Source organism: Stenella coeruleoalba (genome assembly GCF_951394435.1).
Source record: "Stenella coeruleoalba genome assembly, chromosome: 9".
NCBI classification, from domain to species: domain Eukaryota; kingdom Metazoa; phylum Chordata; class Mammalia; order Artiodactyla; family Delphinidae; genus Stenella; species Stenella coeruleoalba.
Window position 1 is genome coordinate 35,309,491 of NC_137155.1, and position 26,828 is coordinate 35,336,318.

At 37.3% G+C, this 26,828-nt stretch overlaps 1 protein-coding gene across 2 annotated transcripts in view; it reads left to right on the plus strand.

Annotated features, from left to right (window-relative positions):
- The window catches only part of SNX13 (sorting nexin 13), a 137,823-nt gene extending 114,642 nt beyond the window's left edge, over positions 1-23,181 (plus strand). For both annotated transcript variants that reach the window (XM_079931864.1, XM_079931865.1), the window contains exons 21-26: positions 5,820-5,981; positions 7,438-7,509; positions 10,105-10,250; positions 10,506-10,574; positions 12,493-12,605; positions 19,704-23,181. In XM_079931864.1, coding sequence (XP_079787990.1) covers positions 5,820-5,981; positions 7,438-7,509; positions 10,105-10,250; positions 10,506-10,574; positions 12,493-12,605; positions 19,704-19,951 — 810 coding nt within the window. In that variant the 3' untranslated portion in view covers positions 19,952-23,181. The remainder of the gene's footprint in view (positions 1-5,819; positions 5,982-7,437; positions 7,510-10,104; positions 10,251-10,505; positions 10,575-12,492; positions 12,606-19,703) is intronic.
- Positions 23,182-26,828: the final 3,647 nt, after the last annotated feature.

Below are 26,828 nucleotides of genomic sequence, written 5' to 3' on the forward strand. Positions count from 1 at the left end.
CCCCACTCCCCACCCCCAACACAGATGATTAAGCTTTGCCCTCAGAAATTGGAGGAAAAAAAACATGGAAGAAAGAAAAGGAAAGAAAAAGAAATGGATTCTGTAGTTCTGGGACTGGTGCACAGGCAACTCTTTTCAGTTATCTAATTCATGATATAGATTTAAGTTCTCTTATTTTGAAAGAGTGTCAGTGGTAGTTAGCCCTATGCCTAGATAGGATTTGAGGTTGTATTCATTTAACCAACTTAAGGTTATGTTAGTTGAACCCATGTTTCTACTGCGAAGTGTAAGATACATAAAATTCTAAAATATTTTTGACGGTGTTCAGTTTTTAATGTAGGTTAAGATTAAAGTGAAATTCTTGCCTTTTATGCTTCTGAAATTCTACCTCATAAAAAATGTATATTTTAAGTGTGGTATTCTCATGTTTACCTCTCTTAAAAATTCTACTTGTGTTCTTATGACTTAGAGTTATTACAGTTAAAAAAAACACTTGGCAGTAATGTCAGTGTTGGAAATAATGTCCTGATTGATTTGAACACACTGTTCTGGTTAACTCAGAACTACTGTATATAGAATTAGAATTACACACACACATATATGTAATTTTACACCCAAATATATAATTGTACACATAAGTGTGTGCACACACAAGAGAGTTAACTTCATCTTTTTTACCCTTTGTAATCTCTTTATCTCTCTTCACCAGTGGTAGTGGTTTTCAAGCCCTTCTTCTTCCTTTCTGTCCTTTGGTTCTTCTTTAAATTTGTTGTGCTGTGATAGTGCCCCTCCTCAAGGTTGTATATTCCAGCAAGCATATCTATAAGACTGTTGGGTCTGCTTAACCCAAGGAATTACTAAAACTTTTACAGTTATCTTGAAGTAAACTCTTTGTTGTTATTGTTTATTACAGTACCTATTTCACCTTTTCTAATTTTTCTTGTTGAAAACCATGAAAGCATATTAAAGAGTTTTATCTTCTTGATATCATCTGTTAACATTGTGTTCCTTAAGCAGTGGGGTTCCATTTTTTTGCTCTTACTGCTTTTATTTTTTTTCTTTTTGTATACAACATAACTCATATCTGTGGTAGTTTTTATGAGATTCAGTACTTTCTGGAAAATAGTCTTACAGTTTTCTTTGACTTTGGTTATTGTGTCCCCTTTTTCTTTTCTCCCCTCCCTCCCTCCCTTCCTTTTTCTCTCTTTCTTTCATTTCTTTTGTTTGTTTTAGTCTGTTAAAAATCTCAGAGAGGGCTTCCCTGGTGGCGCAGTGGTTGAGAGTCCACCTGCCGATGCAGGGGACACGGGTTCGTGCCCCAGTCTGGGAAGATCCCACATGCCGCGGAGCGGTTAGGCCCGTGAGCCATGGCCGCTGAGCCTGTGCGTCCGGAGCCTGTGCTCCGCAACAGGAGAGGCCACAGCAGTGAGAGGCCCGCGTACCGCAAAAAAAAAAAAAAAAATCTCAGAGAGATCCATATGCATCTACTTTGGTTTCTTTAGATGGCTCTCTTAATTGAAATTATCTGACACTTGTACAGTCAGAAGGTCAATTTTATTTTATTTATTTTTTAATATCTTTATTGGAGTATACCTGCTTTACAATGGTGTGTTAGTTTCTGCTTTATAACAGAGTGAATCAGCTATACATATATTCCATATCTCTTCCCTCTTGCGTCTCCCTCCCTCCCACCCTCCCTATCCCACCCCTCTAGGTGGTCACAAAGCACCAAGCTGATCTCCCTGTGCTATGCGGCTGCTTCCCACTAACTGTTTTACGTTTGGTAGTGTATATATGTCCATGCCATGCTCTCACTTTGTCCCAGCTTCCCCTTCCCCCTCCCCGTATCCTCAAGTCCATTCTCTAGTAGGTCTGTGTCTTTATTCCCGTCTTGCCCCTAGGTTCTTCATGACGTTTTTTTTCTTCCTTTCTTAGATTCTATATGTATGTGTTAGCATATGGTATTTGTTTTTCTCTTTCTGACTTACTTCACTCTGTATGACAGCCTCTAGGTTTATCCACCTCACTACAAATAACTCAATTTCATTTCTTTTTATGGCTGAGTAATATTCCATTCTATATATGTGCTACATGTTCTTTATCCATTCATCTGTTAATGGACACTTACGTTGCTTCCATGTCCTGGCTTTTGTAAATAGAGCTGCAGTGAAAATTTTGGTACATGACTCTTTTTGAATTATGGTTTTCTCAGGGTATGTGCCCAGTAGTGGAATTGCTGGGTCATATGGTAGTTCTATTGTTAGTCTTTTAAGGAACCCCCATACTGTTCTCCATAGTGGCTGTATCAATTTACATTCCCACCAATAGTGCACCACACCCTCTCCAGCATTTATTGTTTGTAGAATTTTTGATGATGGCCATTCTGACCAGTGTGAGTTGATGTCTCATTGTAGTTTTGATTTGCATTTCTCTAATGATTAATGATGTTGAGCATTCTTTCATGTGTTTGTTGGCAATCTGTATATCTTCTATGGGGAAATGTCTGTTTAGGTCTTCTGCCCATTTTTTGATTGGGTTATTTGTTTTTTTGATATTGAGCTGCATGAGCTGGTTATAAATTTTGGAGATTAATCCTTTGTTAGTTGCTTCATTTGCAAATATTTTCTCCCATTCTGAGGGTTGTCTTTTCATCTTGTTTATGGTTTCCTTTGCTGTGCAAAAGCTTTTAAATTTCATGAGGTCCCATTTGTTTATTTTTGTTTTTATTTGCATTTCTCTAAGAGGTGGGTCAAAAAGGATCTTGCTGTGATTTATGTCATAGAGTGTTCTGCCTATGTTTTCCTCTAAGAGTTTGATGGTTTCTGGCCTTACATTTAGCTCTTTAATCCATTTTGAGCTTATTTTTGTGTATGGTGTTAGGGAGTGTTCTAATTTCATACTTTTACATGTACCTGTTCAGTTTTCCCAGCACCACTGATTGAAGAGGCTGTCTTTTGTGCACTGTATATTCTTGCCTACTTTATCAAACATAAAGTGACCATATGTGCATGGGTTTATCTCTGGGCTTTCTATCCTATTCCATTGATCCATATTTCTGGTTTTTTTGTGCCAGTACCATACTGTCTTGATTACTGTAGCTTTGTAGTATAGTCTGAAGTCCGGGAGCCTGATTCCTCCAGCTCCATTTTTTGTTCTCAAGATTGCTTTGGCTATTTGGGGTCTTTTGTGTTTCCATACAAATTGTGAAATTTTTTGTTCTAGTTCTGAGGAAAATGCCAGTGGTAGTTTGATAGGGATTGTGTTGAATCTGTAGATTGCTTTGGGCAGTAGAGTCATATTCACAGTGTTGATTCTTGTAATCCAAGAACATGGTATATCTCTCCATCTATTTCTGTCATCTTTAATTACTTTCATCACTGTCATATAATTTTGTGCGTACAAGTCTTTTTTTTCCTTAGGTAGTTTACCCCTAGGTATTTTATTCTGTTTGTTGCAATGGTAAATGGGAGTGTTTTCCTGTCTTGCTAGTTGTTTGGCATAGGGTGTCCAGCACTGTAGATTGCTGGTCGTTGAGTGAAGCTGGGTCTTGGCGTTAAGATGGAGATCTCTGGGAGATTTTTGCCATTTCATATTACGTGGAGCTGGGAGGTCTCTTGTGAATTAGTGTCCTGAGGTTGGCTCTCCCACCTCAGAGGCACACCCCTGACGCCTGGCTGGAGCACCAAGAGCCTTTCATTCACACGGGTGAGAATAAAAGGGAGAAAAAAATAGAAAGAAAGATAAAATAAATTTATTAAAATAAAAAGGAAAAGATAATTATTAAGAAAGAAATTTTTTAAAGTAAAAAAAAAACAAAACCAAAAACGGTCAGATAGAACCCTAGGACAGATGGTAAAAGCGAAGCTATACAGACAAAATCACATACACACTCACAAAAAGAGAAAAAGGGGAAAAAAAAATACATATATATATATCTTTGTTCCCAAAGTCCACCTCCTCAATTTGGGATGATTCGTTGTCTATTCAGGTATTCCACAGATGCAGGGTACATCAGGTTGATTGTGGAGATTTAATCCGCTGCTCCTCAGGCTGCTGGGAGAGATTTCTCTTTCTCTTCTTTGTTCACCTAGCTTCCGGGGTTCATCTTTGGATTTGGACCCACCTCTGCGTGTAGGTCGCCTGAGGGCGTCTCTTCTTCGCTCAGACAGGACAGGGTTAAAGGAGCAGCTGATTCGGGGGCTCTGGCTCACTCAGGCTGGGGGGAGGGAGGGGTACGGAGTGCGGGGAGAGCCTGCGGTGGCGAGGCCATCATGACGTTGCACCAGCCTGCGGCGCGCCGTGTGTTCTCCCGGGGAAGTTGTCCCTGGATCACGGGACCCTGGCAGTGGCGGGCTCTACAGGCTCCTGGGAGGGGAGGGGAGGATAGTGACCTGTGCTTGCACACAGGTTTTTTGGTGGCTGTAGCAGCAGCTTTAGCGTCTCATGTCTGTCTCTGGGGTCCGCGCTGATAGCCGCGGCTCGCGCCCGTCTCTGGAGCTCCGTTAAGCGGCGTTCTGAATCCCCTTTCCTCGTGCACCAGGAAACAAAGAGGCAAGAAAAAGTCTCTTGCCTCTTCTGCAGCTCCAGACCTTTTCTCAGGCTCCCTCCCGGCTAGCTGTGGGACACTAGCCCCTTTAGGCTGTGTTCACGCAGCAACCCCAGTCCTCTCCCTGGGATCTGACCTCCGAATCTCGAGCCTCAGCTCCCAGCCTCCGCCCGTCCCAGCGGGTGAGCAGAAAAGTCACTCGGGCTGGTGAGTGCTGGTTGGCACCGATTCTCTGTGCAGGAATCTCTCCGCTTTGCCGTCCACACCCCTGTTGCTGCGCTCTCCTCCGTGGCTCCGAAGCTTCCCCCCCACCCGCCACCCGCAGTCTCTGCCCGTGGAGGGGCTTCCCAGTGTGTGGAAACCTTTCCTCCTTCACAGCTCCCTCCCACTGGTGCGGGTCCAGTCCCTATTCTTTTTTTCTGTTTTTTCTTTTTTCTGTTGCCCTACCCAGGTACATGGGGAATTTCTTGCCTTTTGGGAGGTCTGAGGTCTTCTGCCAGTGTTCAGTAGGTGTTCTGTAGGAGTTGTTCCACATGTAGTTCGTTGTATTTCTGATGTATTTGTGGGGAGGAAGGTGATCTCCACGTCTTACTCTTCCGCCATCTTGAAGTTCCTCTCAGAATGTCAATTTTAAAGCTTCCTGTCCCTCTGAGATCAGTTCTTTTTATATCTCTTGTCATATTTTCTTTATGGTTTTTCTATTCTCCCTTAATAAAGTATGGCTTACGTGTCTGATTTGCAGCTTCTTTTCTTCCTAATGGATTCCAGATTCCTTCCATATATTGTAATTGAGCATGTAACATATCCTAAAAATTATTTTTTTAAAAAATAAATCTTACTTGTTAGTTATTTGAGCTGTTTGTTTATTTTATCTGCTTGTTTGCTTTTTAATATCACCTCAAAATATCTATGTCATTGTTGCCTTGAATTTGTGCCAGAAGTATGTTGTAGCTGTTTATACTTGCATCAATTTCTAGTTTGGAAAAATTTTCATTTTTTCAGAGTTTTCCTTAATAAGAAGGCAACCCAAGGTTTATATTCATTTCTACCAATAACCATATCACTCAAAAATTTTATTCATATATTTATGTCTGAAAATAGATTTTAAAGACACACTGAAGACAACAGTTTTATCCTTTTAAAATGCAATGAGATAATATAGACTGGAAAATTATTACATCTTTCATGTGTTGCACTCTATTTTCCCATGCTTCTCAGTTGAATAACAAATCTGATACAGTGAAGTCATGATATATAATCTTTTCCCCTTTAGATGGACACTTTTGTAAATCCGCTTCGAAATTCTATGAGGAATGTTTCAAATGCAGTTAAATCCCTTCCTGATAGCTTCGCAGAGGGAATGACTAAAATGTCAGACAACATGGGCAAAATGTCAGAAAGATTAGGTCAAGACATAAGGCAATCATTTTTCAAGGTAAGATGTTTCAGTAATGCCTAAAGGAAACTATTTTTAGGTCAACTAAGATTTACTGAGCTCTTGCTTAGATTTACCTTATTTTACTTTGTAAGTCCAAAGCCCTATAGACACATAGTCTCATAAAGAATTAAAAAACTAAAGAGAATTAATTCTTATCGAAAATGGATACTGTAAAATCCAGTCACTCCTCAGTCTCCACTACAGTAGAATTTTAAAATCCATTTAAAGCACATATTTAAAATAAGTAAGGTTAACATTCTTTGTACTCTTTTATTCCATTCAGCCATGTTTATTCTATAGTGTCATTAAAATTTATAACAAAACAGGTATGTGCTGTTGTGTAAATTAGTTTTACTAGTATTCATCAGCAAACATAAAGTCTAATTTCTCCTGAGTCACTCGATCAAGATTCACGAGATCAAAGAGAGGAAAAGTCTTTCAACATCATCAGTCTCTGCAGCCATATCTTACTGTGTATATACCTGTGAGAGGCATAGAAGAGTTTCTTGGGAAGCTTTTTCATTTCGCTAGCAGAAGAGGTAGTTGACCAAGTAGTTTTTTGCTTCTAATTTACATTTTTTAAATAATTTTGACCTAGTTGTTTAAGGTTATAATCAAGACTATAAAAGAAATCATGTAACTATTAGAATGTTTCAATGAAGAGGAAATATATATAAACACTGATAGAATTTCTTTATTGTAAGAGGCAACTCCTGAAATACAGTGTGTGTAAATCATACTTTCTATTGATTCTCATACCTTTTCTGATGTTTCATCCTAATTTCTAATCATGGGGAAGTACACTAACACTGAAGTGAGGGTTGTCTTGTGCTGCTTCTGCTGATAGCTACCCATATGACTTCCTACAAGAGTCACTGAACTTTTCCAGGCTTCTTTTTCCTCACCAGTAATGTGAAGGGGTTATAATAGGTGATCTTCATAGGTCCTTCCTGTGCTGAGAAATGGTTATCAACTAGCACTGGTCCTTCTGTCCTTTTCCTCCATAACTTACATTATATAACAGTCAGTTAATTAGTTCCTTTAAGCCTCTTAGCATACTGTCAGGCTCTTTATGGTAAAGAAAAAAGATTGGAGTTCTGTTCCCCTACTGTGCTACTAACTTTTGGTCTTTAAATCATTTAATCTTACTTAGCTTTAAATTCTAAAAAGTATGGGAGTTTGAGTAATATCTCCATCCACCTCAAAATGAATCCTTTTTTAAAGGAAAGAAAATCTGTTGGTAATGAAATAATTACCCTTTTATATTGGGTTTCTAACTGTAGATTGTCAATACTTTGTTAATGCTATATAAATTTTGCTTATATATTGTCCCCAAAATCAAATCAAATGCTGTTCATTATATTTGATACTACTAATTTTGGTTTATTGTATTGTGTTCTTTCATTTTCTGCTTTAGTGTGTTTACTGTGTTTTTTGTTTTTTTAAATATTAGGTTCCTCCTTTAATTCCAAAGACTGATTCAGATCCTGAACATTGTCGAGTTTCAGCTCAACTTGATGATACTGTGAGTTAATTTTATTTTGGTAGCATTCAGTTGAAATTCACATCATACTTGGCAGATCTTTTTAACTTTTTAATATAGTATAATATGTATATCTGTCATTAATGTACATATATTGTAAACATTGTTTGATGAATTCTTACAAACTGAACATATCCATGTAATCAGCACTATAAACAAGAAACAGAACATTACCAGTACCCCAGAAAGCCCCTAATGCTCTCTTCCTGTCACTATCCTCTCCCCTGCCAAGGATAAACACTATCCTGACTTCTACCCTGCATTTATACTTTATATAAATGAAACTGTGAGGTATGTACTCCTTTAAGTCTGGCATTTTTTGCTCAACATTGTGATAATCTTCCATGTTTGTTTTGTGTGATTGTGGTTTCTTCATTTTTGTGGCCTTACAGTGCAATTTTGTAATTATAGTACAATTACATTTTGTAAATATAGTACAATATGTTTGCTATATTACGAACTGTACTCCTGTGAACATTCTGGTACTTGTCTTTTGATTAAATAAATAAGTACATATTTCTTTCTGTACCGAGGAATGGAATTACTTGGTCAGAGGTTATGCAAAAATTCAATTTTAATAGATACTGTCAAATAATTTGCCGAAGTGTGTGTACTGCTTCCGCTGCCATCAGCAATGCATGAGAATCAGTGGTTCACAGCCTGCCAAAACTCAATATGTTATGCCTTTTTAATTTTAGCCATTCTCTTTGTTGTATCTCATGCGGATTTCCATTTCTCTGATGACTGTTAAAATGTTGAACCTCTTTTCATAAGTTTACTGGCCATTTGGGTGTCCTGTCTTACATGTCTATCTCTTTCCCCCATTTTTTATCTGTTGGCTTGGTTGTCTTTGATTAGTAAGAGTGCGTTGTATAATCTGAATATTGTTTCTTTGTCAGATATAAGTATTTGTGTATTGTGAATATCTTCTACTTTGTGTGCTTTTATGCTCTGTGTACAATTTGTGCCTACTGCAAGGTCACAAAGATGTTCTCCTATGATTTTCTTTAAAAATTGTTTTTGTTGGGCTTCCCTGGTGGCGCAGTGGTTGAGAGTCTGCCTGCCGGTGCAGGGGACACGGGTTCGTGCCCCGGTCCTGGAAGATCCCACATGCCGCAGAGCGGCTGGGCCCATGAGCCATGGCCGGTGAGCCTGCACGTCCGGAGCCTGTGCTCCGCAACGGGAGAGGCCACAACAGTGAGAGGCCCGCATACCGGAAAAAAAAAAAAAAAAAAAAAAGTTTTTGTTTACCGTGCCAAAACTTAGATTTGCCATTCATCTAGGATCAATTGTTGTGTATGGAATGAGGTAGGGGTGCGGTTGACCTAAGCACCATTTACTGAGAAGACCCTCTTTTCCCAGTGTATGGTTTTTCCTTGTCACAAATCTTTTTATTTTATATATTTGGGTCTGGGCTTTATATTCTATTAGGCAGAGTTATTTTAAAGTTATAATTATCTCTCTTCAGTTTCTCATTGAATTTCTTTATAATAAACTGTCTTAAAGATAATATTTTTGTTTTTTTAAGAATATTTTAGAATGTTTATTATGCATTGTACTGTTGTAATATCCATAATATTATACTTTTTGTTAAGGGTTTTTACAATTTAACTGTTTATTAGAATTGTCATGTGGCATCAGACTCATGACTATACTCGATCAGAGAATAGAGCAGTAGTGATTTTTGCCTCCAAAGTGGTTAAGCTATTGAAAAATATGTGAAAGAGAAGGTATGCTAAGAAAATGTTTACAACACAGTGAAAAATGTATGACTCATGCTGTTTTCTCATGAAAAAATTTAAGTATTTAAATTACAACATTGATGAGGAAATAATTGGAAAGAGTAGCTTAGTGATGAAAGAATTACAAAATTACTGGCAATTCTGGCAGTTTTGTTGCATATCTAAACCTGCACCCTATTATATATTGATATATTTCGGCATCAAAGCATTCTAGTTGTCTTTCTTTACTTTTTATATCATTAATTGAATATTCCCATGATAAAAGTGTACAAATTTTTACTTCTTAAAAATAAAAAGAAAATTCTAGTAATCTAGTTGCCTTTTGTAATGTTAGCTGGATTTTATTTCAGCTTCTTTTCCATGAAAATACCTATATACATACAACGCAGTAACCGAGCAAAACAGATTGCTCTGTGTAGATTGTATTTTGTTCTATTAAATAAAGAGAAATGTTGAGAATATTTTGTTCATTTGAAAAAGATGCCCCAGAGAATAGGCAAAGGGGCTAGCCTTTGCCTTGTAAACTAATACAGACTCTACTGCAAGATCCCAAATCATATTTTCCTAAGACCATCATGAATCCAGTTTGAGAAGTTTTCACTACAGCCTTGGAATTTACTCATCATTGTAGAGTTGTAAAATTCTGTATTCTGTCAAAATGGCTGTTAAAAATATTTTTTCTAAATTAGAATGAAATATTGGTTACAAAGGCTATAGTAGAACTTGTTCTCTAACCTGTAAATAGTAACAGTCATTTGGTAAAAGCAGCAAAATTAGCCATTCATAGTAGATAGGTAACTCAAACGTATCCTTATTTCTTCCCATATTTTGTCAGGTGGATGACAATATTCCACTTAGGGTGATGCTGCTTCTCATGGATGAAGTATTCGACTTAAAAGAGAGAAATCAGTGGTTGCGAAGGAATATCAAAAACCTACTTCAACAGCTTATTAGAGCCACATATGGTGATACTATTAATAGGTACCACTTTTTTTTCTTAAACTACTTAGAGCTGATCTTACTTAGCTTTTGAAGTTTTACTTCTAGAAGTAGATTGCTCAACCTTTTGTAGGTGAATTTCCTTCTCTGGGTCTTTGAAGATCATTAAAGCAGACTATTGCTCTCAGAGATAATCTTCATACAAATTAAGTTGCTTACTTCATGAAAGTAATGTTTCTTTATTTTATTCACCTTCTAAAATCTTGACCTTACTTATTTGAATTTCTTTACTTTCAGAAAAATAGTTGACCATGTTGACTGGATGACCTCACCTGAGCAAGTAGCCGACTTAGTGAAACGTTTCAGGTATGTCTTAAGACACAGTCACTTCTTTCAGATAGTACAGAGTTGAGCATTGTTATCACTAACTTTCATTGCATTCCTTCTCTTCCTGGCCTTAAAGTTGGTTTTAGTCATCACTGATGAGCAAAAAGACTTGCAAGAATTATAAACATTTGTCCCATGGACCTATTCATCTTTGTTTTTTTAAAACCAGAATAGAAAAAAGTGTAAATGAAAAATCTTTAAGATGTTAGGCTATATTTTATCATAGTAATGTGGCTTTAAAATAATTGAAATATTAATGTAGACATGGCATGGTCATATAATCAGGTTACCTAGTTTCCAGGATTAATTTTTCTCAGTTGTATTTGCTAACCTTGATTTGATTGATTGATTGATTGATTGGCTGGCTGGCTGGCTGCATGGGGTCTTCATTGCTGCATGCTGGCTTTCTCTAGTTGCTGCGAGCGGGGACTACTCTTCATTGTGGTGCGTAGGCTTCTCATTGCAGTGGCTTCTCTTGTTACGGAGCGTGGGCTCTAGGTAGGCAGGCTTCAGTAGTTGCAGCACGTGGGCTCAGTAGTTGTGGCACGTGGGCTCAGTAGTTGTGGCACACGGGCTTAGTTGCTCCATGGCATTTGGGATCTTCCCAGACCAGGGATCGAATCCATATCCCCTGCATTGGCAGGCGGATTCTTAACCACTGCACCACCAGGGAAGTCCCTGCTAACCTTGTTTTTAAATGAAGAATTTTAGAAATATGTATGTCCATGGTCGAAATTTTTATTAACTATTTGAACCTCTGAAAAGGTTCAGATTAATAGTAGTGATACTCCAATTCATATGTTCATTCTACAAAAATATTCTGAACCCCTTCTCTGTGTCTAGCCCTTTACCAGGAACTGAGAGGTAAGGTTCAGTCCCTTCAAGGAAAGCATGCCATGGCAGACAAACAACTTTTCTAAAAGCGAGAGATAAGCAAGGCATAAACATTCATGGCATCACGTACTTTGAAGTAACAGAAAGAAGGGAACTACGAACACTGTTTACTTGGCACTGTCTAACTACTTCATGTACACTTTCTGATTTTATCCTATTTTATGAGATAGGGATTTTTGTCTCCATTTTGTTACAAGGAAATTGAGGGTTTGAGAAGTTAAGCAGCTTGCCCAAAGCCTCATGTGCTGGATAGTGGGGAAACAGGTCTCTCTAATCTGAAGCTAAATTTCTCCTCACAATACCGTACTGTTTCTAAAAGCTGTACCACCTGCCCTGGCACCTTCATTCTGTTTCAGGGTGGGTAAATATTGTTTTTCTGGAGCACTGATTCTCAACCTTGCCTGCACACTGGAGTCACTTGGAGAGCTTTAAAAAGTACTCATGCTTAGGTCCCATCTGCAAACAGTCTGATTTAATTAATCTGGTGGAGGCCCTGGTCCTTAAGCTCTTTTAAAGCTCCCAGGTGTTTTCTAATGTGCAGTCAGAGTTAAGAAGGACTACTCTGGGCAGTCTCTTTCTCTCAGACCAAATTCCCAGATGGAAGCTTAGTTACTGTGCTCAATTCCTACCTTTGGCCTGAGAACTAGGGAACAGGAATCAAGCACACTGTGAAAGTAAAGGAGAATGGATTAAATGTGTGAAAGAAACATTGTAATCAATACAGCTCTAAGGTGTGGGTGCAGAATTTGTTTTATATTGGCTTAGTTTTAAGTTGTTCCAGGGCATACTTCTGTTATTTTTTCTTGTATATATCCTTTTACACCTAAAATGGAACCCTATATGTAGTTACTGTTTGTTGAGTATCACACCTATATAAAATTGCAGAAGTGTTTCCTTTTTCTGTTTACATTTGTGTTTTCTCTAGAAAATTGGAATAATTTTACCAACTTGTATCATTAGAAAATGAAAATGTTTACAAAATTTATTTAATCTTCTTAAATAGAGATGCCTTTTGGCCAAATGGCATTTTAGCAGAGACTGTTCCATGCAGAGATAAAGCTATTCGAATGAGAACAAGAGTTGCAGGAAAAACTAAATTACTTTCAATTATGCCAGGTAAGTGAACATTTTTAGTATAAATCTTATTAATTTGTACTTCTTCTGAATTTAAGGCATTGAGCATGCTAAGTATAGCTGCCTTTTGACTATAATAACTATCATTTGATGGCTTATCATATACTAGGCACTGTGCTAGGCATTTCTCACATATCTTTAACTAACCCTCATAACAACATTATGAAGCCAAGGTACTGTTAACATCACAGCTTTATATGTGAGGAAACAGAAGCTCAAAGGGGTTAAGTGAGTCACCCAAGGTTTATAGCTAGTAAGTGAGTGTTGGGACTCTGACTCAGCTCTGAGTTCCCCGAAAGCCATTGCTTTCAACCATTTGAAGAAAAAGTGTTGCTTTTAACCACTTCACTTTGCTGCCTTGAAACATTTTGAGAATGAAGTTGATGATAAATTCTGTGACAGATGAAAGGGCTGATAAAAGTATATGAAGTATGAGGTTTTCAGGAAGAATATTTGTTCTACTTAAGAGAACAAACACATTTTTTCAAAGAATCCCTTTGAAACAGCTGATTGGCCCATTCTTAATCTTTACTAAAACATGATCCTAAAGAAAGTGTACATAGTGGCATTCTGTTGGTCTAATTTGAGTTACTTTAGAACACTGCTGTCTCACTAATTGAGATTCACTTTGTCCGTTTTGTCTTCTCTCAATAAGAGCAGTTTTGTGTAGTTGGGTGGTTGTTTGATCTCTTCTTTGGTTATAAATATCTTTGAAAATACCTAGATATCTCTTCTCCACATTTTAATTGTGGATGTAGAGAATAGAAAAATATTTAAGTTCTCAATATCTATTTCTTTTCATATAATTTTGTTTTTAATTTAAACTATATTTTCATCATAGATTTTAATCAACTTTGTCTTCTGACAAGTTGGAAATTTGCCACATAGCTATTTATTCTGCCCTATAGACTATACTGTTGCATTTGGAGATAAAAAGCAAGTGACAGAAATAACATTTTAGAAAAATAAAAAGAAACAATAATGTAGGATATTAATATACTGTTAGAATAAACCAGATGGTGCTATAGACTGACTCAGTTATGTGGCTGGAAGAAATCTTAATGCATTTATACAGTAAATATTTATTGAGAGCCTTTCATGAGCCAGACACTATTCTTTACACTTATCGTTGCCTTCTTGGAGTTTACATTCTATTAGGGAGACACAGAAAACAGATGAAAGAAATAGATAAACCACAGTATGTTGGATAGTGGTAAGTGCTGAGGAGACAGATAGTGCAGGAAAAGGGAGGTATCAGTTGAGTTGCAGTTGCAGATAGGGTAGCCATTGGGGGCCTCCCTGAGATGAAGACACTTATGTGAAGATGTGAAGGAAGTGAGGATAGATGTAAAAGTATATATTTTTATATATACATAATCTCTCACCTGTTTTTTAGTAAATTTAAAAACTATTTGCTTTAAATTATATTGTACCCTAGTTAGAAATATACATTTTGGAAGTTGCATGTTTCTTTCGAGAGCAATAAAGTATTGCTTTTGAGGCCCCTGCTATAGGGTCCTGACTATGAATAATTAAGAATAATAGGAGATTGGTTCAAGATGGCGGAGTAGAAGGACATGCTCTCACTCCCTCTTGTGAGAGCATCAGAGTCACAACTAACTGCTGAACAGTCATCAACAGGAAGACACTGGAACTCACCAAAAAAGATACCCCACATCCAAAGACAAAGGAGAAGCCACAATGAGATGGTAGGAGGGGCGCAATCACAATAAAATCAAATCCCATAACTGCTGGGTGGGTGACTCACATACTGGAGGACACTTATACCACAGAATTCCACGCATTGGAGTGAAGGTTCTGAGCCCCACGTCAGGCTTCCCAACCTGGGGGTCTGGCAACAGGAGGAGGAATTCCTAGAGAATCAGACTTTGAAGACTGGCGGGATTTGATTACAGGACCTCGACAGGACTGGGGGAAACAGAGACTCCACACACAAGGTAGTGTGCACATCGGGACCCAGGGGAAGGAGCAGTGACCCCGTAGGAGACTGAACCAGACCTACCTGCTAGTGTTGGAGGGTCTCCTGCAGAGGTGGGGGGTGGCTGTGGCTCACCGTGAGGACAAGGACACTGGAAGCAGAAGTTTTGGGAAGTAATCCTTGGCGTGAGCCCTTCCAGAGTCCACCATTAGCCCCACCAAAGAGCCCAGGTAGGCTCCAGTGTAGGGTCGCCTTAGGCCAAACAATCAACAGGGAGGGAACCCAGCCCCACCCATCAGCAGACAAGCAGATTAAAGTTTTACTGAGCTCTTTCCACCAGAGGAAAAGCCAGCTCTTTTGCTCTGGTGGGCAAGTCCCTCCCAACAGGAACTTGTACAAGCCTCTTAGATAGCCTCATCCACCAGAGGGCAGACAGTAGAAGCAAGAAGAACTACAGTCCTGCAGCCTGTGGAACAAAAACCACATTCACAGAAAGACAGACAAGATGCAAAGGCAGAGGACTGTGTACCAGATGAAGGAACAAGATAAAACCCCAGAAAAACAACTAAATGAAGTGGAGATAGGCAACCTTCCTAAACAAGAATTCACAATAATGGTAGTGAAGATGATCCAGGACCTCGGAAAAAGAATGGAGGCCAAGATCGAGAAGATGCAAGAAATGTTTAAAAAAGACCTAGAAGAATTAAAGAACAAACATACAGGGATGAACAATACAATAACTGAAATGAAAAATACACTGGAAGGAATCAATAGCAGAGTAACTGAGGCAGAAGAACGGATAAGTGACCTGGAAGACAGAATGGTGGAATTCACTGCCACAGAACAGAGTAAAGGGAAAAGAATGAAAAGAAATGAAGACAGCCTAAGAGACCTCTGGGACAACATTAAATGCAACAACATTCACATTACAGGGGTCCCAGAAGGAGAAGAGAGAGAGAAAGGACCCAAGAAAATATTTGAAGAGATTATAGTCGAAAACTTCCCTAACATGGGAAAGGAAATAGCCACCGAAGTCCAGGAAGCTCAGAGATCAAATATTAAAGACAAAGAAAAATTACTGAAAGCAGCAAGGGAAAAACGACAAATGACATACAAGGGAACTCCCATAAGGTTAACAGTTGATTTCTCAGCAGAAACTGTACAAGCCAGAAGGGAGTGGCATGACATATTTAAAGTGATGAAACAGAAGAACACACAACCAAGATTACTCTACCCGGCAAAGAACTCATTCAGATTTGATGGAGAAATCAAAATCTTTACAAACAAGCAAAAGCTAAGAGAATTTAGCACCACCAAACCAGCTCTACAACAAATGCTAAAGGAACTTCTCTAAATGGGAAACACAAGTGAAGAAAAGAACCTATAAAAACAGACCCAAAACAATTAAGAAAATGGTAATAGGAACATACATATTGATAACTACCTTAAATGTGTATGGATTAAACGCTCCAACCAAAAGACACAGGCTCACTGAATGGATACAAAAACAAGACCCATATATGTGCTGTCTACAAGAGACCCACTTCAGACCTAGGGACACATCTAGACTGAAAGTGAGGGGATAGAAAAAGATGTTCCATGCAAGGAAATCAAAAGAAAGCTGGAGTAGCAATACTCATATCAGATAAAATAGACTGTAAAGAATGTTACAGGAGACAAGGAAGGACACTACATAATGATCGAGGGATCAATCCAAGAAGAAGATACAACAATTATAAATATATATGCACCCAACATAGGAGCACCTCAATACATAAGGGAACGGCCAACAGCTATAAAAGAGGAAATTGACAGTAACACAATAATAGTGCAGGACTTTAACACCTCACTTACACCAATGGAGAGATCATCCAAACAGAAAATTAATAAGGAAGCACAAGCTTTAAACTACACAATAGACCAGATAGATTTAATTGGTATTTATAGGACATTTCATCCAAAAACAGCATATTACACTTTCTTCTCAAGTGTGCATGGAACATTCTCCAGGATCACATCTTGGGTCACAAATCAAGCCTCAGTAAATTTAAGAAAATTGAAATCATATCAAGCATCTTTTCTGATCACAACGCTATGAGATTAGATATCAATTAAGGGGGAAAAAACGTAAAAAACACAAACATGGAGGCTAAACAATACATTACTAAATAAGCAAGAGGTCACAGAGGAAATAAAAAAATACCTAGAAACAAATGACAGTGAAAACATTACGATCCAAAACCTGTGGGATGCAGCAAAAGCAGTTCTAAGAGGGAAGTCTATAGCAATACAATCCTACCTCAAGAAACAACAACCATCTCAAACAATCTAACCTCACACCTAAAAGAACTAGAGAAAGAAGAACAAACAAAACACAAAGTTAGTAGAAGGAAAGAAATCATAAAGATCAGAGCAGAAATAAATGAAATAGAAACAAAGGAAACAGTAGCAAAGATCAATATAACTAAAAGCTGATTCTTTGAGAAGATAAACAAAATTGATAAACCATTAGCCAGACTCATCAAGAAAAAGATGGAGAAGACTCATATCATTAAAATTAGAAATGAAAAAGGAGAAGTTACCACAGACACCACAGAAATACAAAGCATCCTAAGAGACTACTACAAGCAACTCTATGCCAATAAAATGGACAACCTGGAAGAAATGGACAAATTCTTAGAAAGGTGTAACCTTCCAAGACTGAACCAGGAAGAAATAGAAAACATGAACAGACCAATCACAAAGTAATGAAATTTAAACTGTGATTAAAAATCTCCAACTAACAAAAGTCCAGGACCAGATGGCTTCACAGTTGAATTCTATCAGACATTTAGAGAAGAGTTAACACCCATCCTTCTCAAACTCTTCCAAAAAATTGCAGAGGAAGGAACACTCCCAAACTCATTCTACAAGGCCACCATCACCCTGATACCAAAACCAGACAAAGATAATACAAAAACAGAAAATTACAGACTAGTATCACTGATGAGTAAAGATGCAGAAATCCTCAACAATATACTAGCAAGCAGAATCCAACAACACATTAAAAGGATGATACACCATGATCAAGTGGGATTTATCCCAGGGATGCAAGGATTCTTCAGTATGCAGTTGACATGATACTACATGATAGAGAATCCTAAAGATGCTGCCAGAAAACTACTAGAGCTAACCAATGAATTTGGTAAAGTTGCAGGATACAAAATTAATGCACAGAAATCTCTGGCATTCCTATACACTAATGATGAAAAACCTGAAAGAGAAATTAAGGAAACACTCCCATTTACCATTGCAGCAAAAAGAATAAAATACCTCAGAATAAACCTAGCTAAGGAGACAAAAGACCTGTATGCAGAAAACTATAAGACACTGATGAAAGAAATTAAAGACGATACAAACAAATGGAGAGATATACCATGTCATTGGATTGGAAGAATCAATATTGTGAAAATGGCTATACTACCCAAAGCAATGTACAGATTCAGTGCAATCCCTATCAAATTACCAATGGCAGTTTTTACAGAACGAGAACAAAAAATCTTAAAATTTGTATGGGGACACAAAAGACCCCGAATAGCCAAAGCGGTCTTGAGGGAAAAAAACGGAGCTGGAGGAATCAGGCTCCTGGACTTCAATCTATACTACAAAGCTACAGTAATCAAGGAAATATGGTACTGGCACAAAGACAGAAATATAGATCAATGGAACAGGATAGAAATCCCAGAGATAAACCCATTCACCTATGGTCAACTAATCTATGACAAAGGAGGCAAGGATATGCAATGGAGAAATGACAGTCTCTTCCATAAGTGGTGCTGAGAGAACTGGACAGCTGCACGTAAAAAATGAAATTAGAACACTCCCTAACACCATACACAAAAATAAAATGGACTAGAGACCTAAATGCAAGACCAGACACTATAAAACTCTTAGAGGAAAACATGGGAAGAACACTCTTTGACATAAATCACAGCAGGATCTTTTTTGATCCACCTCCTAGAGTAATGGAAATAAAAACAAAAATAAACAAATGGGACCTAATGAAACTTCAAAGGTTTTGCACAGCAAAGGGAAACATAAACAGGACAAAAAGGCAACCCTCAGAATGGGAGAAAATATTTGCAAAGAAATCAGTAGACAAAGGATTAATCTCCAAAATATATGAACAGCTCATGCAGCTCAATATTAAAATAGCAAACCACACAATCCAAAAATGGGCAGAAGAGCTAAATAGACATTTCTCCAAAGAAGACATACAGATGGCCAAGAAGCACATGAAAAGCTGCTCAACATCACTAATCATTAGAGAAATGCAAATCAAAACTACAATGAGGTATCACCTCACACCAGTCAGAATGGGCATCATCAGAAAATCTACCAACAACAAATGCTGGAGAGGGTGCAGAGAAAAGGAAACCCTCTTACACTGTTGGTGGGAATGTAAGTTGATACAGCCACTATGGAGAACAGTATGGAGGTTCCTTAAAAAACTAAAAATAGAATTACCATATGAGCCAGCAATCCCACTTCCTCAGTTGTCACTTCCTTGAAGGGAACCTTTCCTTATTATCTCATGTTGCATTCCCTCCTTGTAAGTGTCTTTATGCTTTTAGTATTTTAATGGCACTGTTTCTGTGTTGCAAGTTTTTTGAAATCATAGATGAGCTTTCACACATTTTCTTATAGTATTTCTGACTGCATTAAATGTAGTAAAAGTATGTGTATAGTGTTTTAGAGTTTACAGATCACTTTTCACATTATCTCATCAAGGCTTTATAAATTCTTACAGTTATAATAATATTGGTTATTATAAATTCCCATTTTACAGATGAGGATGCAAACTCAGGGTGGGTAAGTTATCATATAGGTATTAAGGGACAAGATTACAACTCTAATTTGGGGTTTCCTGCTTTCTCCTGTGCTGTATTTGTCTCACAGTATCTATTGTGTAAGTGCATGCATGCTTGCAAACGTATATAAGTTTTAAGTCAGTTATTAAACTTATATTAAGGTCATTAACTGAATACTTGCTACTTATCAGTTACTCTGCTTTGTACTTTACATACTTAGCATAGTTTAGGCCTTGGATTTCCTTTGAATAATGAATTGTGTTTATTTCCCCTCTCCCCCGCTTCATTTAGATGAACTGAAGCACATTATTGGGGCTGAGACAACACGGAAAGGTATTCTTCGTGTATTTGAAATGTTTCAGCACAACCAGTTAAATAGGAGGATGGTTTATGTCTTTTTGGAAGGCTTTTTGGAAAGCTTATTTCCACAGTATAAATTCCGTGAACTTTTCAACAGACTGCATTCACGGTCAAAGCAGATGCAGAAATATAAACAGAAACTTCATACTACTCAAGCGCCTTCTTTACAGAAAAGGTGACACTCCAATCTATGAAGCTGGTGTTCGTTTTGTCCAGGACTGATGGTATGGACGGATCTTCTGGGGCTTAACTCATATACTGTTGTGTCTGCACCAGTCTTTTAGTGTCTCAAAATAGATTATTAATACATCCATAAGACTGTGGTTCTTCTCATCCTTGTCTATAATCCAGCCACTACCAAGAGAGATTTCTGTGTCTTAAATGATTTGGTGCATATTTTTGCAACACTGAGAGGATACTGCCCCCATCTCAAGCAAGAATGACGTTGGTCTCTTCCGTTTCAAACTAATCAGCATTCTCCAGCAATGACAAAGTGCCAGAGTGTAGATATGAGAGCTAAGGAAAGCACAAAACAAGAGTTCACAGATAAATTGGCTGATTTGTTTAACAGTGGGAAACTGTGCAATGTGCTGTTTGGAGGGATTTGTTTTGCATAATGATTTTATAGGTCTTTTTCAGAATTTTGATATAGTGTAGATAGCCAGGTGAGTGATCTTTGGAACATCTGTTTCAGGTCTAGGGAAAGTGACAGAATGCCCTTAAAGTATGAAGTAACATTATATCCAAATTACAGTTTTGTGACATAAAGTAAAAACCTAGTATAAAATAAAACCAGTGAAAACAAAAATTTCATTGGATCTGTTATTCATTGGTAGAAAACAGATTTTAATTGATTCTTATGTGCCTTAAGGGCTCTATTTTGCTCTTAACGGTACTCAGTCATAAGCTTTATTTTGGCATTCTGTGTGTAAAAAGAAGCATATGATGGCTCTTAGTTAAGTTACAAAATTATTACAGTTTTCTTTATCTTTAAGAGATTACTGATTATGTAATAGGGGCTATAATTTGTTGAAAGAACTGCCAAATACTTCTAAAAATGTGGAAATTTAAAAAACAGTACTCTATTGAAAGTTACTATATGATGATTTTAAACTGTGTGATCTAGACATACGTTAGGTGATTGCAAAAATAGCAAATCAAAGGATTAAATGAGTTTATTAGTCGTATGTAAACATACAAATTCTTAACTCTATTATAGTGTACATATATGAAAATAAATAAAACAGAACTATAATATTTTTTAAAATAGGCTTTATTTATATTTTGCATAATGTAAAATTCTACTAAATAAAGCAAGTTGGCAAAACCCCTCGGTGTATACATTTAAGTCCCTAAAATAATTTTATACCAACAACAACAAAATACCTTTTCCAGTTTTGGAGCCTCTGCATTTCCTATAGTTTTCTCATTCTCCATTTGTCAATCTTGGAAGTCTTCATATGTTTTGTATGCAGGATTTCTGCATAGTTTTAAATACTTCCACTGACTAAGGGTTTGGGTGTGTCAGCGTTTTTTGTTTTAAAAATATTTAACACTAAAACCTTAAAATAGTGAAGCTATTTATCAGACCACTGAGCCAAGATGCTGGTATTAAAAGAACATCCGGGTGCTTAAGATAAAGGGACAGAGTATTGGTATCCCAGTTGTTTGGGAGCTTTAAGATTGGAACAAGATGTTATTGTCTTGTCACTGAGATCCTACTTACAAAGTGAAGCCGAATAGAATAAAGCCTTCCTTTAAAGCTTTATAATAATAATCATATTTATTAATAATGCTGTTGTGCATACTTATAGTATGCATATTTTCAGCCTGTGTTGCATGTCTTCAGAATTACATAAATGAAATCCCTTTCATTTAAACTTCCAAATGAGAAAAGATCCTTATTGACTCTGGTGGAAGATATAATATTTCTTCTTCTCAATGTGTCTTCCTGCCCTGGTCTCTCCTCATGCCCCAGGCTTTGGAAGAAAAGATATGTGAAACATGTCTGTAGGAAGCATCAGCATGGCCGTAAGTGCAATGATTTTCAGATATACCCCTGCCCATTTCAAGTATATTTTTGCCATAAATAAATCTAAGAGTAAGAGCCTAGTGTGTACATGTGAAAAAGCATTTCTAGATAATGTGAGGAACGCTGGCCATCAACCAGGGAAAGAAAGGTCATGCAGGATTGTGAATTTTCATGGAGCCCTGCAAGAGAACTGCAATCATACCAAAAACTGTTTGAGTAAATGGGTTTTTAAAATAATTTTTGTTTAAAAGAGTTTATATTTCAAAAGCAGAAATGTCAAATGGTAGTCTGTGTAAATGGTTATGCATCTTCTCCTTGCACATCTATGTTTTACATCAGAGAGAGCCGTGGTCATGCTAAAATTAGAGATACTTTTTGAATGACTTGGTCGAGCTGTGTGTAAAATATTTAACCCATAAGTCAAGTACAGTGTACTATGTTTAATAAAGTTATTACATTTAATGCATTTACTGCATATATGAATATATACATGAAGAGGCTTTATGTCTTCTGATATTTGATTTTTGAATGTGTTTTTAAGTCAGTGGTGCCTTTAGGCAAGAACCTTCTAAATTAATCATTCTTTGTTTGGGTTTTCTGACTTTTCAGGTAACAGACTTTAGAAACCATCACTACTAACTTATAGTAATTCACCTAAAAAATTGATTGTATGATTTATATATAACGGTTAGATGGGCATTTCCTATGATTAGGGTTTTCTGATAGTTGCTGAAAACAATTGTGCCATTGACTAATGGATGCACTTGGTTAGCCTTAATTTTTTTTCTTTTTAAATTTAAAACCTTGAATATTTCACTTCCTTCATTTTAAGTTTGTGCTTTGGTGTTTGGAAAAAAATCAAACAGTTAAGTGCTACCAGGAAAGTGTACCAATTTTTAAAAAAATTAAGAACAATATAAAATTTCACAATCTAAAATTTTAATTTGTGCAATATTTTCATTTAATGCATGTGTATTTGAGTAATTGTAAAATAAATGAATTTTTAATGTTTTGAGATCTAGTTTAAGCTGTCTTCTTAACCCAACAACTTACATTCCGTTGTTGCTGCATCCTTTTATTTAAGGACTTGTTTTAAAAGTCTTTTTGTCACTCCTTGTAAAATTCTTTTGTTATTAGTAAATTTTGCTTATAGGAGCATGGCTCCTGTATTACAAGGGAAAAATATAAAGAGCACATTTTAGGATTATAAGTGTTAAAAGATAACTTGTGCATATCATTCATTGTACAGTAAGTGTCAACTGTGTGCCTAACTATTCTATCAATACTTCTTTAACAAAGAAGGAACAACAATCAGAATGTCAGTTATTTTTATTGAACTAAAAAGAAGATTAAAAATTTTATTTGGTTTGCGTTATGTTTTGTCCATTAGAAAATACTAATAAAGTATTAACAAACCTTTTTGTTGAATTTTATTTAGTAGTGATATATTTTTATTACTTGAAAAAATGCTTGCTCACTTGTCTTATCTTTATTATCTGTGTGTATTTTCCTTTCATTTTAGAAATCAAGCAATTCAAGTTCCAGGTTGATAGATGAACTATTGAATGATAACTGACTTACAGCTAACTGAATTTAATTTTTCCTTTTATGGGGCAGCTAATTTACTACCACTTGTTAAAGAAACTTCATACTTCCCTACATGCAAAATTATAATTTTCTCATAGAGAGGAAGATCTATAAGTAATCCATTAACAATTTTTGTTTGATCTCATTTTAAATTCCTGGCCTGCCTGCTATTTTAGAGGTTTCGTTTCTAAAGGCAATAGACTCAATACTCAGAAATGTAGCTCTGCCTAGTTGGCGATAGTCTTTGCAGGCTTCTTGGATCTGTATCCAAAGACTTCTCAGACATCAGTGTGATTACTCCTACCCTACCAGGGGCAGGCATAGTGTTTCTCAAAATGCATACTGTAAAATAGTGGTCCCTTTAAGATGTTCCTGAAGGAATAATTTTATACTTTTATGTAACTTATGTAAATCTACATGCTATTCAAAACCCTAAAATGTTCCTTCACAATTCAAATGATTGTATCAAAGGTTCTGAAAAGTTATATAATGAATAACTCTGTTTAACTTTGTTTTCCTGACTTCCCAAACTTAGTTAACTACAGAATCTTTTGTCATAAATACCTATTAATAGCTTGAGGATAGTGTTCCCAAGGAACGTGGTTAAAAAAAAAAAATCTTAGTAGGGGAGAAAAAAAGGTGAGGCATCTTTAGTTAAACTCTATATAGAAAAACCCATGAATTTGGGAGATGGTGTTTTGGGGTTTTTTTCTTTCCTGTTTTTTTAGCTTGTCATTCGTATACGAAGTTCAGTGTTTGAAAGAAAAAGGACAGTTAGAAAAATTAACAGGACATATTGGAGTTGAATTTGGCACTGGATACCAGAATAATGAACTCAGTGAGGGATAGTAGAGTATGTCTCCTGAGAAGCAGGAAAAATACTTGCTACTTCTTAAAGATCCTTATCTTGCTGAGGTGATCAAAATAGTAGTAACTAGGAAATGCAAAGAGGAGAGAGAAATGTAATATAGGTCAGATTTTAAACTATGTGCCAGACATAATCCATATATAAGAGGGAGATGCTGTGTTGGATCTAGGAGCAATGGCAGCAGCTAAGAACCTAGTACTTCACAAGAAAAACAATTAATAGAATGGAAATTATACTTAATGTCTGTTTCCCAATGCACAGTGTATGAGAATTGTATGAAATGTGACATTTTAAGTTGGCAAACATGAACTTTTACATATAATTGAGTGGAATAAAACAATAGGTATAATTGTTGGAAAACTGCAAGACCACCCCCCTGGTGATTCACCAGGAGGCCTCTCAGGATTCGGCCTTCAGTCATACAGCAAAGACTTCTTACAGCAAAAGGATATAGAACAAGATGAAAGGGAAAGGGTGCATGGGGTGAAGTTTGAGGGAAACCAGGCACGAGATTCCGAAGTTCCTCTCCCAATGCAGTCTTGCAGGATACACTTAATTCCCCCCAGCAATGAGTTGTGACAGCACGTGTGAAACATGGCCAATCAAGGAAGCTAATTCAAGACTGCCTACAGTTTTTTTTTTTTTTTTTTGCTGTATGCGGGCCTCTCACTGTTGTGGCCTCTCCCATTGCGGAGCACAGGCTCCGGACACGCAGGCTCAGCGGCCATGGCTCACGGGCCCAGCCGCTCCGCGGCATGTGGGATCTTCCCGGACCGGGGCATGAACCCGTGTCCCCTGAATCGGCAGGCAGACTCTCAACCACTGCACCACCAGGGAAGCCCTGCCTACAGTTTTTATTGGGGGCAGGTCATGTAGGCACCCTCTGCTTAACACCAAAATTCTGGACTCCTGGAAGGAAAGCATGTGTTCCACATAAACCATATATTTTGTACAAACGGTTTACACATACTGATCCACTTCTATCAGTTTTGGGAATGGTAGGAGTACTCCTAAAATCTAAGTTCTCAGATAGCTGAGAACAAAGGCCAACCTTATAAGCAGGCCTTTCAAAGGACAGCAGTCATACCTTCTATGTTAACTCTTTTCTACACAACTAAACCCCTTGATTCAAAGAAATAGCTAACAGAAAGCAATGAGTTGCACTGAAGATCTTTAAGATTTATCCTTGTGTAGAAGCCTCCACACCTGGAAGTGGAAACATGACAATTCAGATGCAGATGAAAGGGGAAAAGATAGTGATAATGTTATGAATGTATGTTGCAATCCAAGAAGCTGGAGGAACATATTTGTGTATTTCCAATAAAGATTCCCGTAGCAACAGTTATACAGCACTTACTAATCAACTTTTTGAGGTGTAGATACTATTACCTTCTTCAGTTTATAGATGGGAAAACTCAAGCATACCAAAGTTTTAGAGCTGGTAAGTGATTAGGCTGAAATGTCAACACAGGTGATCTTACTCGAGTCTGTGCCACGGTTTCTCAACTGGCGTTATTGATATTTTGGGCTGCATATAATTCTTCGTTGTGGGAGCTGTACTGTGCATTAAAGATGTTCAGTAGCATTCTTGGGCTCTACCTACTACATAATGCCAGTAGCACTTCCCCCACCCCCAGCTATGACAACCAGAAATGTCTCCAGACGTTGCCAAATTATGTCTGGGGGCAAAATTGCTGCCAACTGAGAACCACTGATCTGTGCTCTCACTTACAAAATAAAGTAGGAACTGAAGACTTAAGTTCTGGGTATTGTTTTTTCTCTACAAGCTAACACCTGACGAATCTGCGGCTAGTTTTTTTTTTTTTTTTTTCTGTTACAGAATTATTTGTGTTTTTTTTTAACATCTTTATTGAAGTATAATTCTTTACAATGGTGTGTTAGTTTCTGCTTTATAACAAAGTGAATCAGTTATACATATGTTCCCACATCTCTTCCCTCTTGCATCTCCCTCCCTCCCACCCTCCCTATCCCACCCCTTTAGGTGGTCACAGGGAGAATGTAAATGGGATGCCTAGCCCTGCTTTAAGAGGAGGAGAAGGCTAGAGCTAGAGGCAGCAAAACCAAATATTTTAACTTGTCTTGATTTAAGTAGGCATCCCATAGTTGGGAAGAAGGGGAAGGGAAGAGAGGGACTTTGCAACTGAGATAAACAAGAAAAGCAGGGTTTTTCTTGATGTTTAAAGATGTGATGATTACATGAGAAAATTGCTGTTTTACTCCCATGACCAGGCTATTAACTCAGTAACGTTGATACTTCTGGGATATTTTACTTTCAACTCTTGTCCTTTTTATTAGTGAGTCTTTCTAGAGCCTGAAAATTCTTTTGCAGTCTTCTTTATAAGTAAAAGCCTTTCCTAAAGTGCTCTTGTATCTACGTTTTCCTTTGACAAGTGAAAGTTCCCCTGGGATGCCCAGGTGAACTGAGTTTGCCTCCGGGGATGAACCTCATTCAACAATTAGAGCTTTCACCCTTGCTGACTGTTTCCTACTTTTCTTCCCTCTGGTTCTTTTTCTGAGTCTAGGTCAATCTGGTTCTGATTTTGATTAG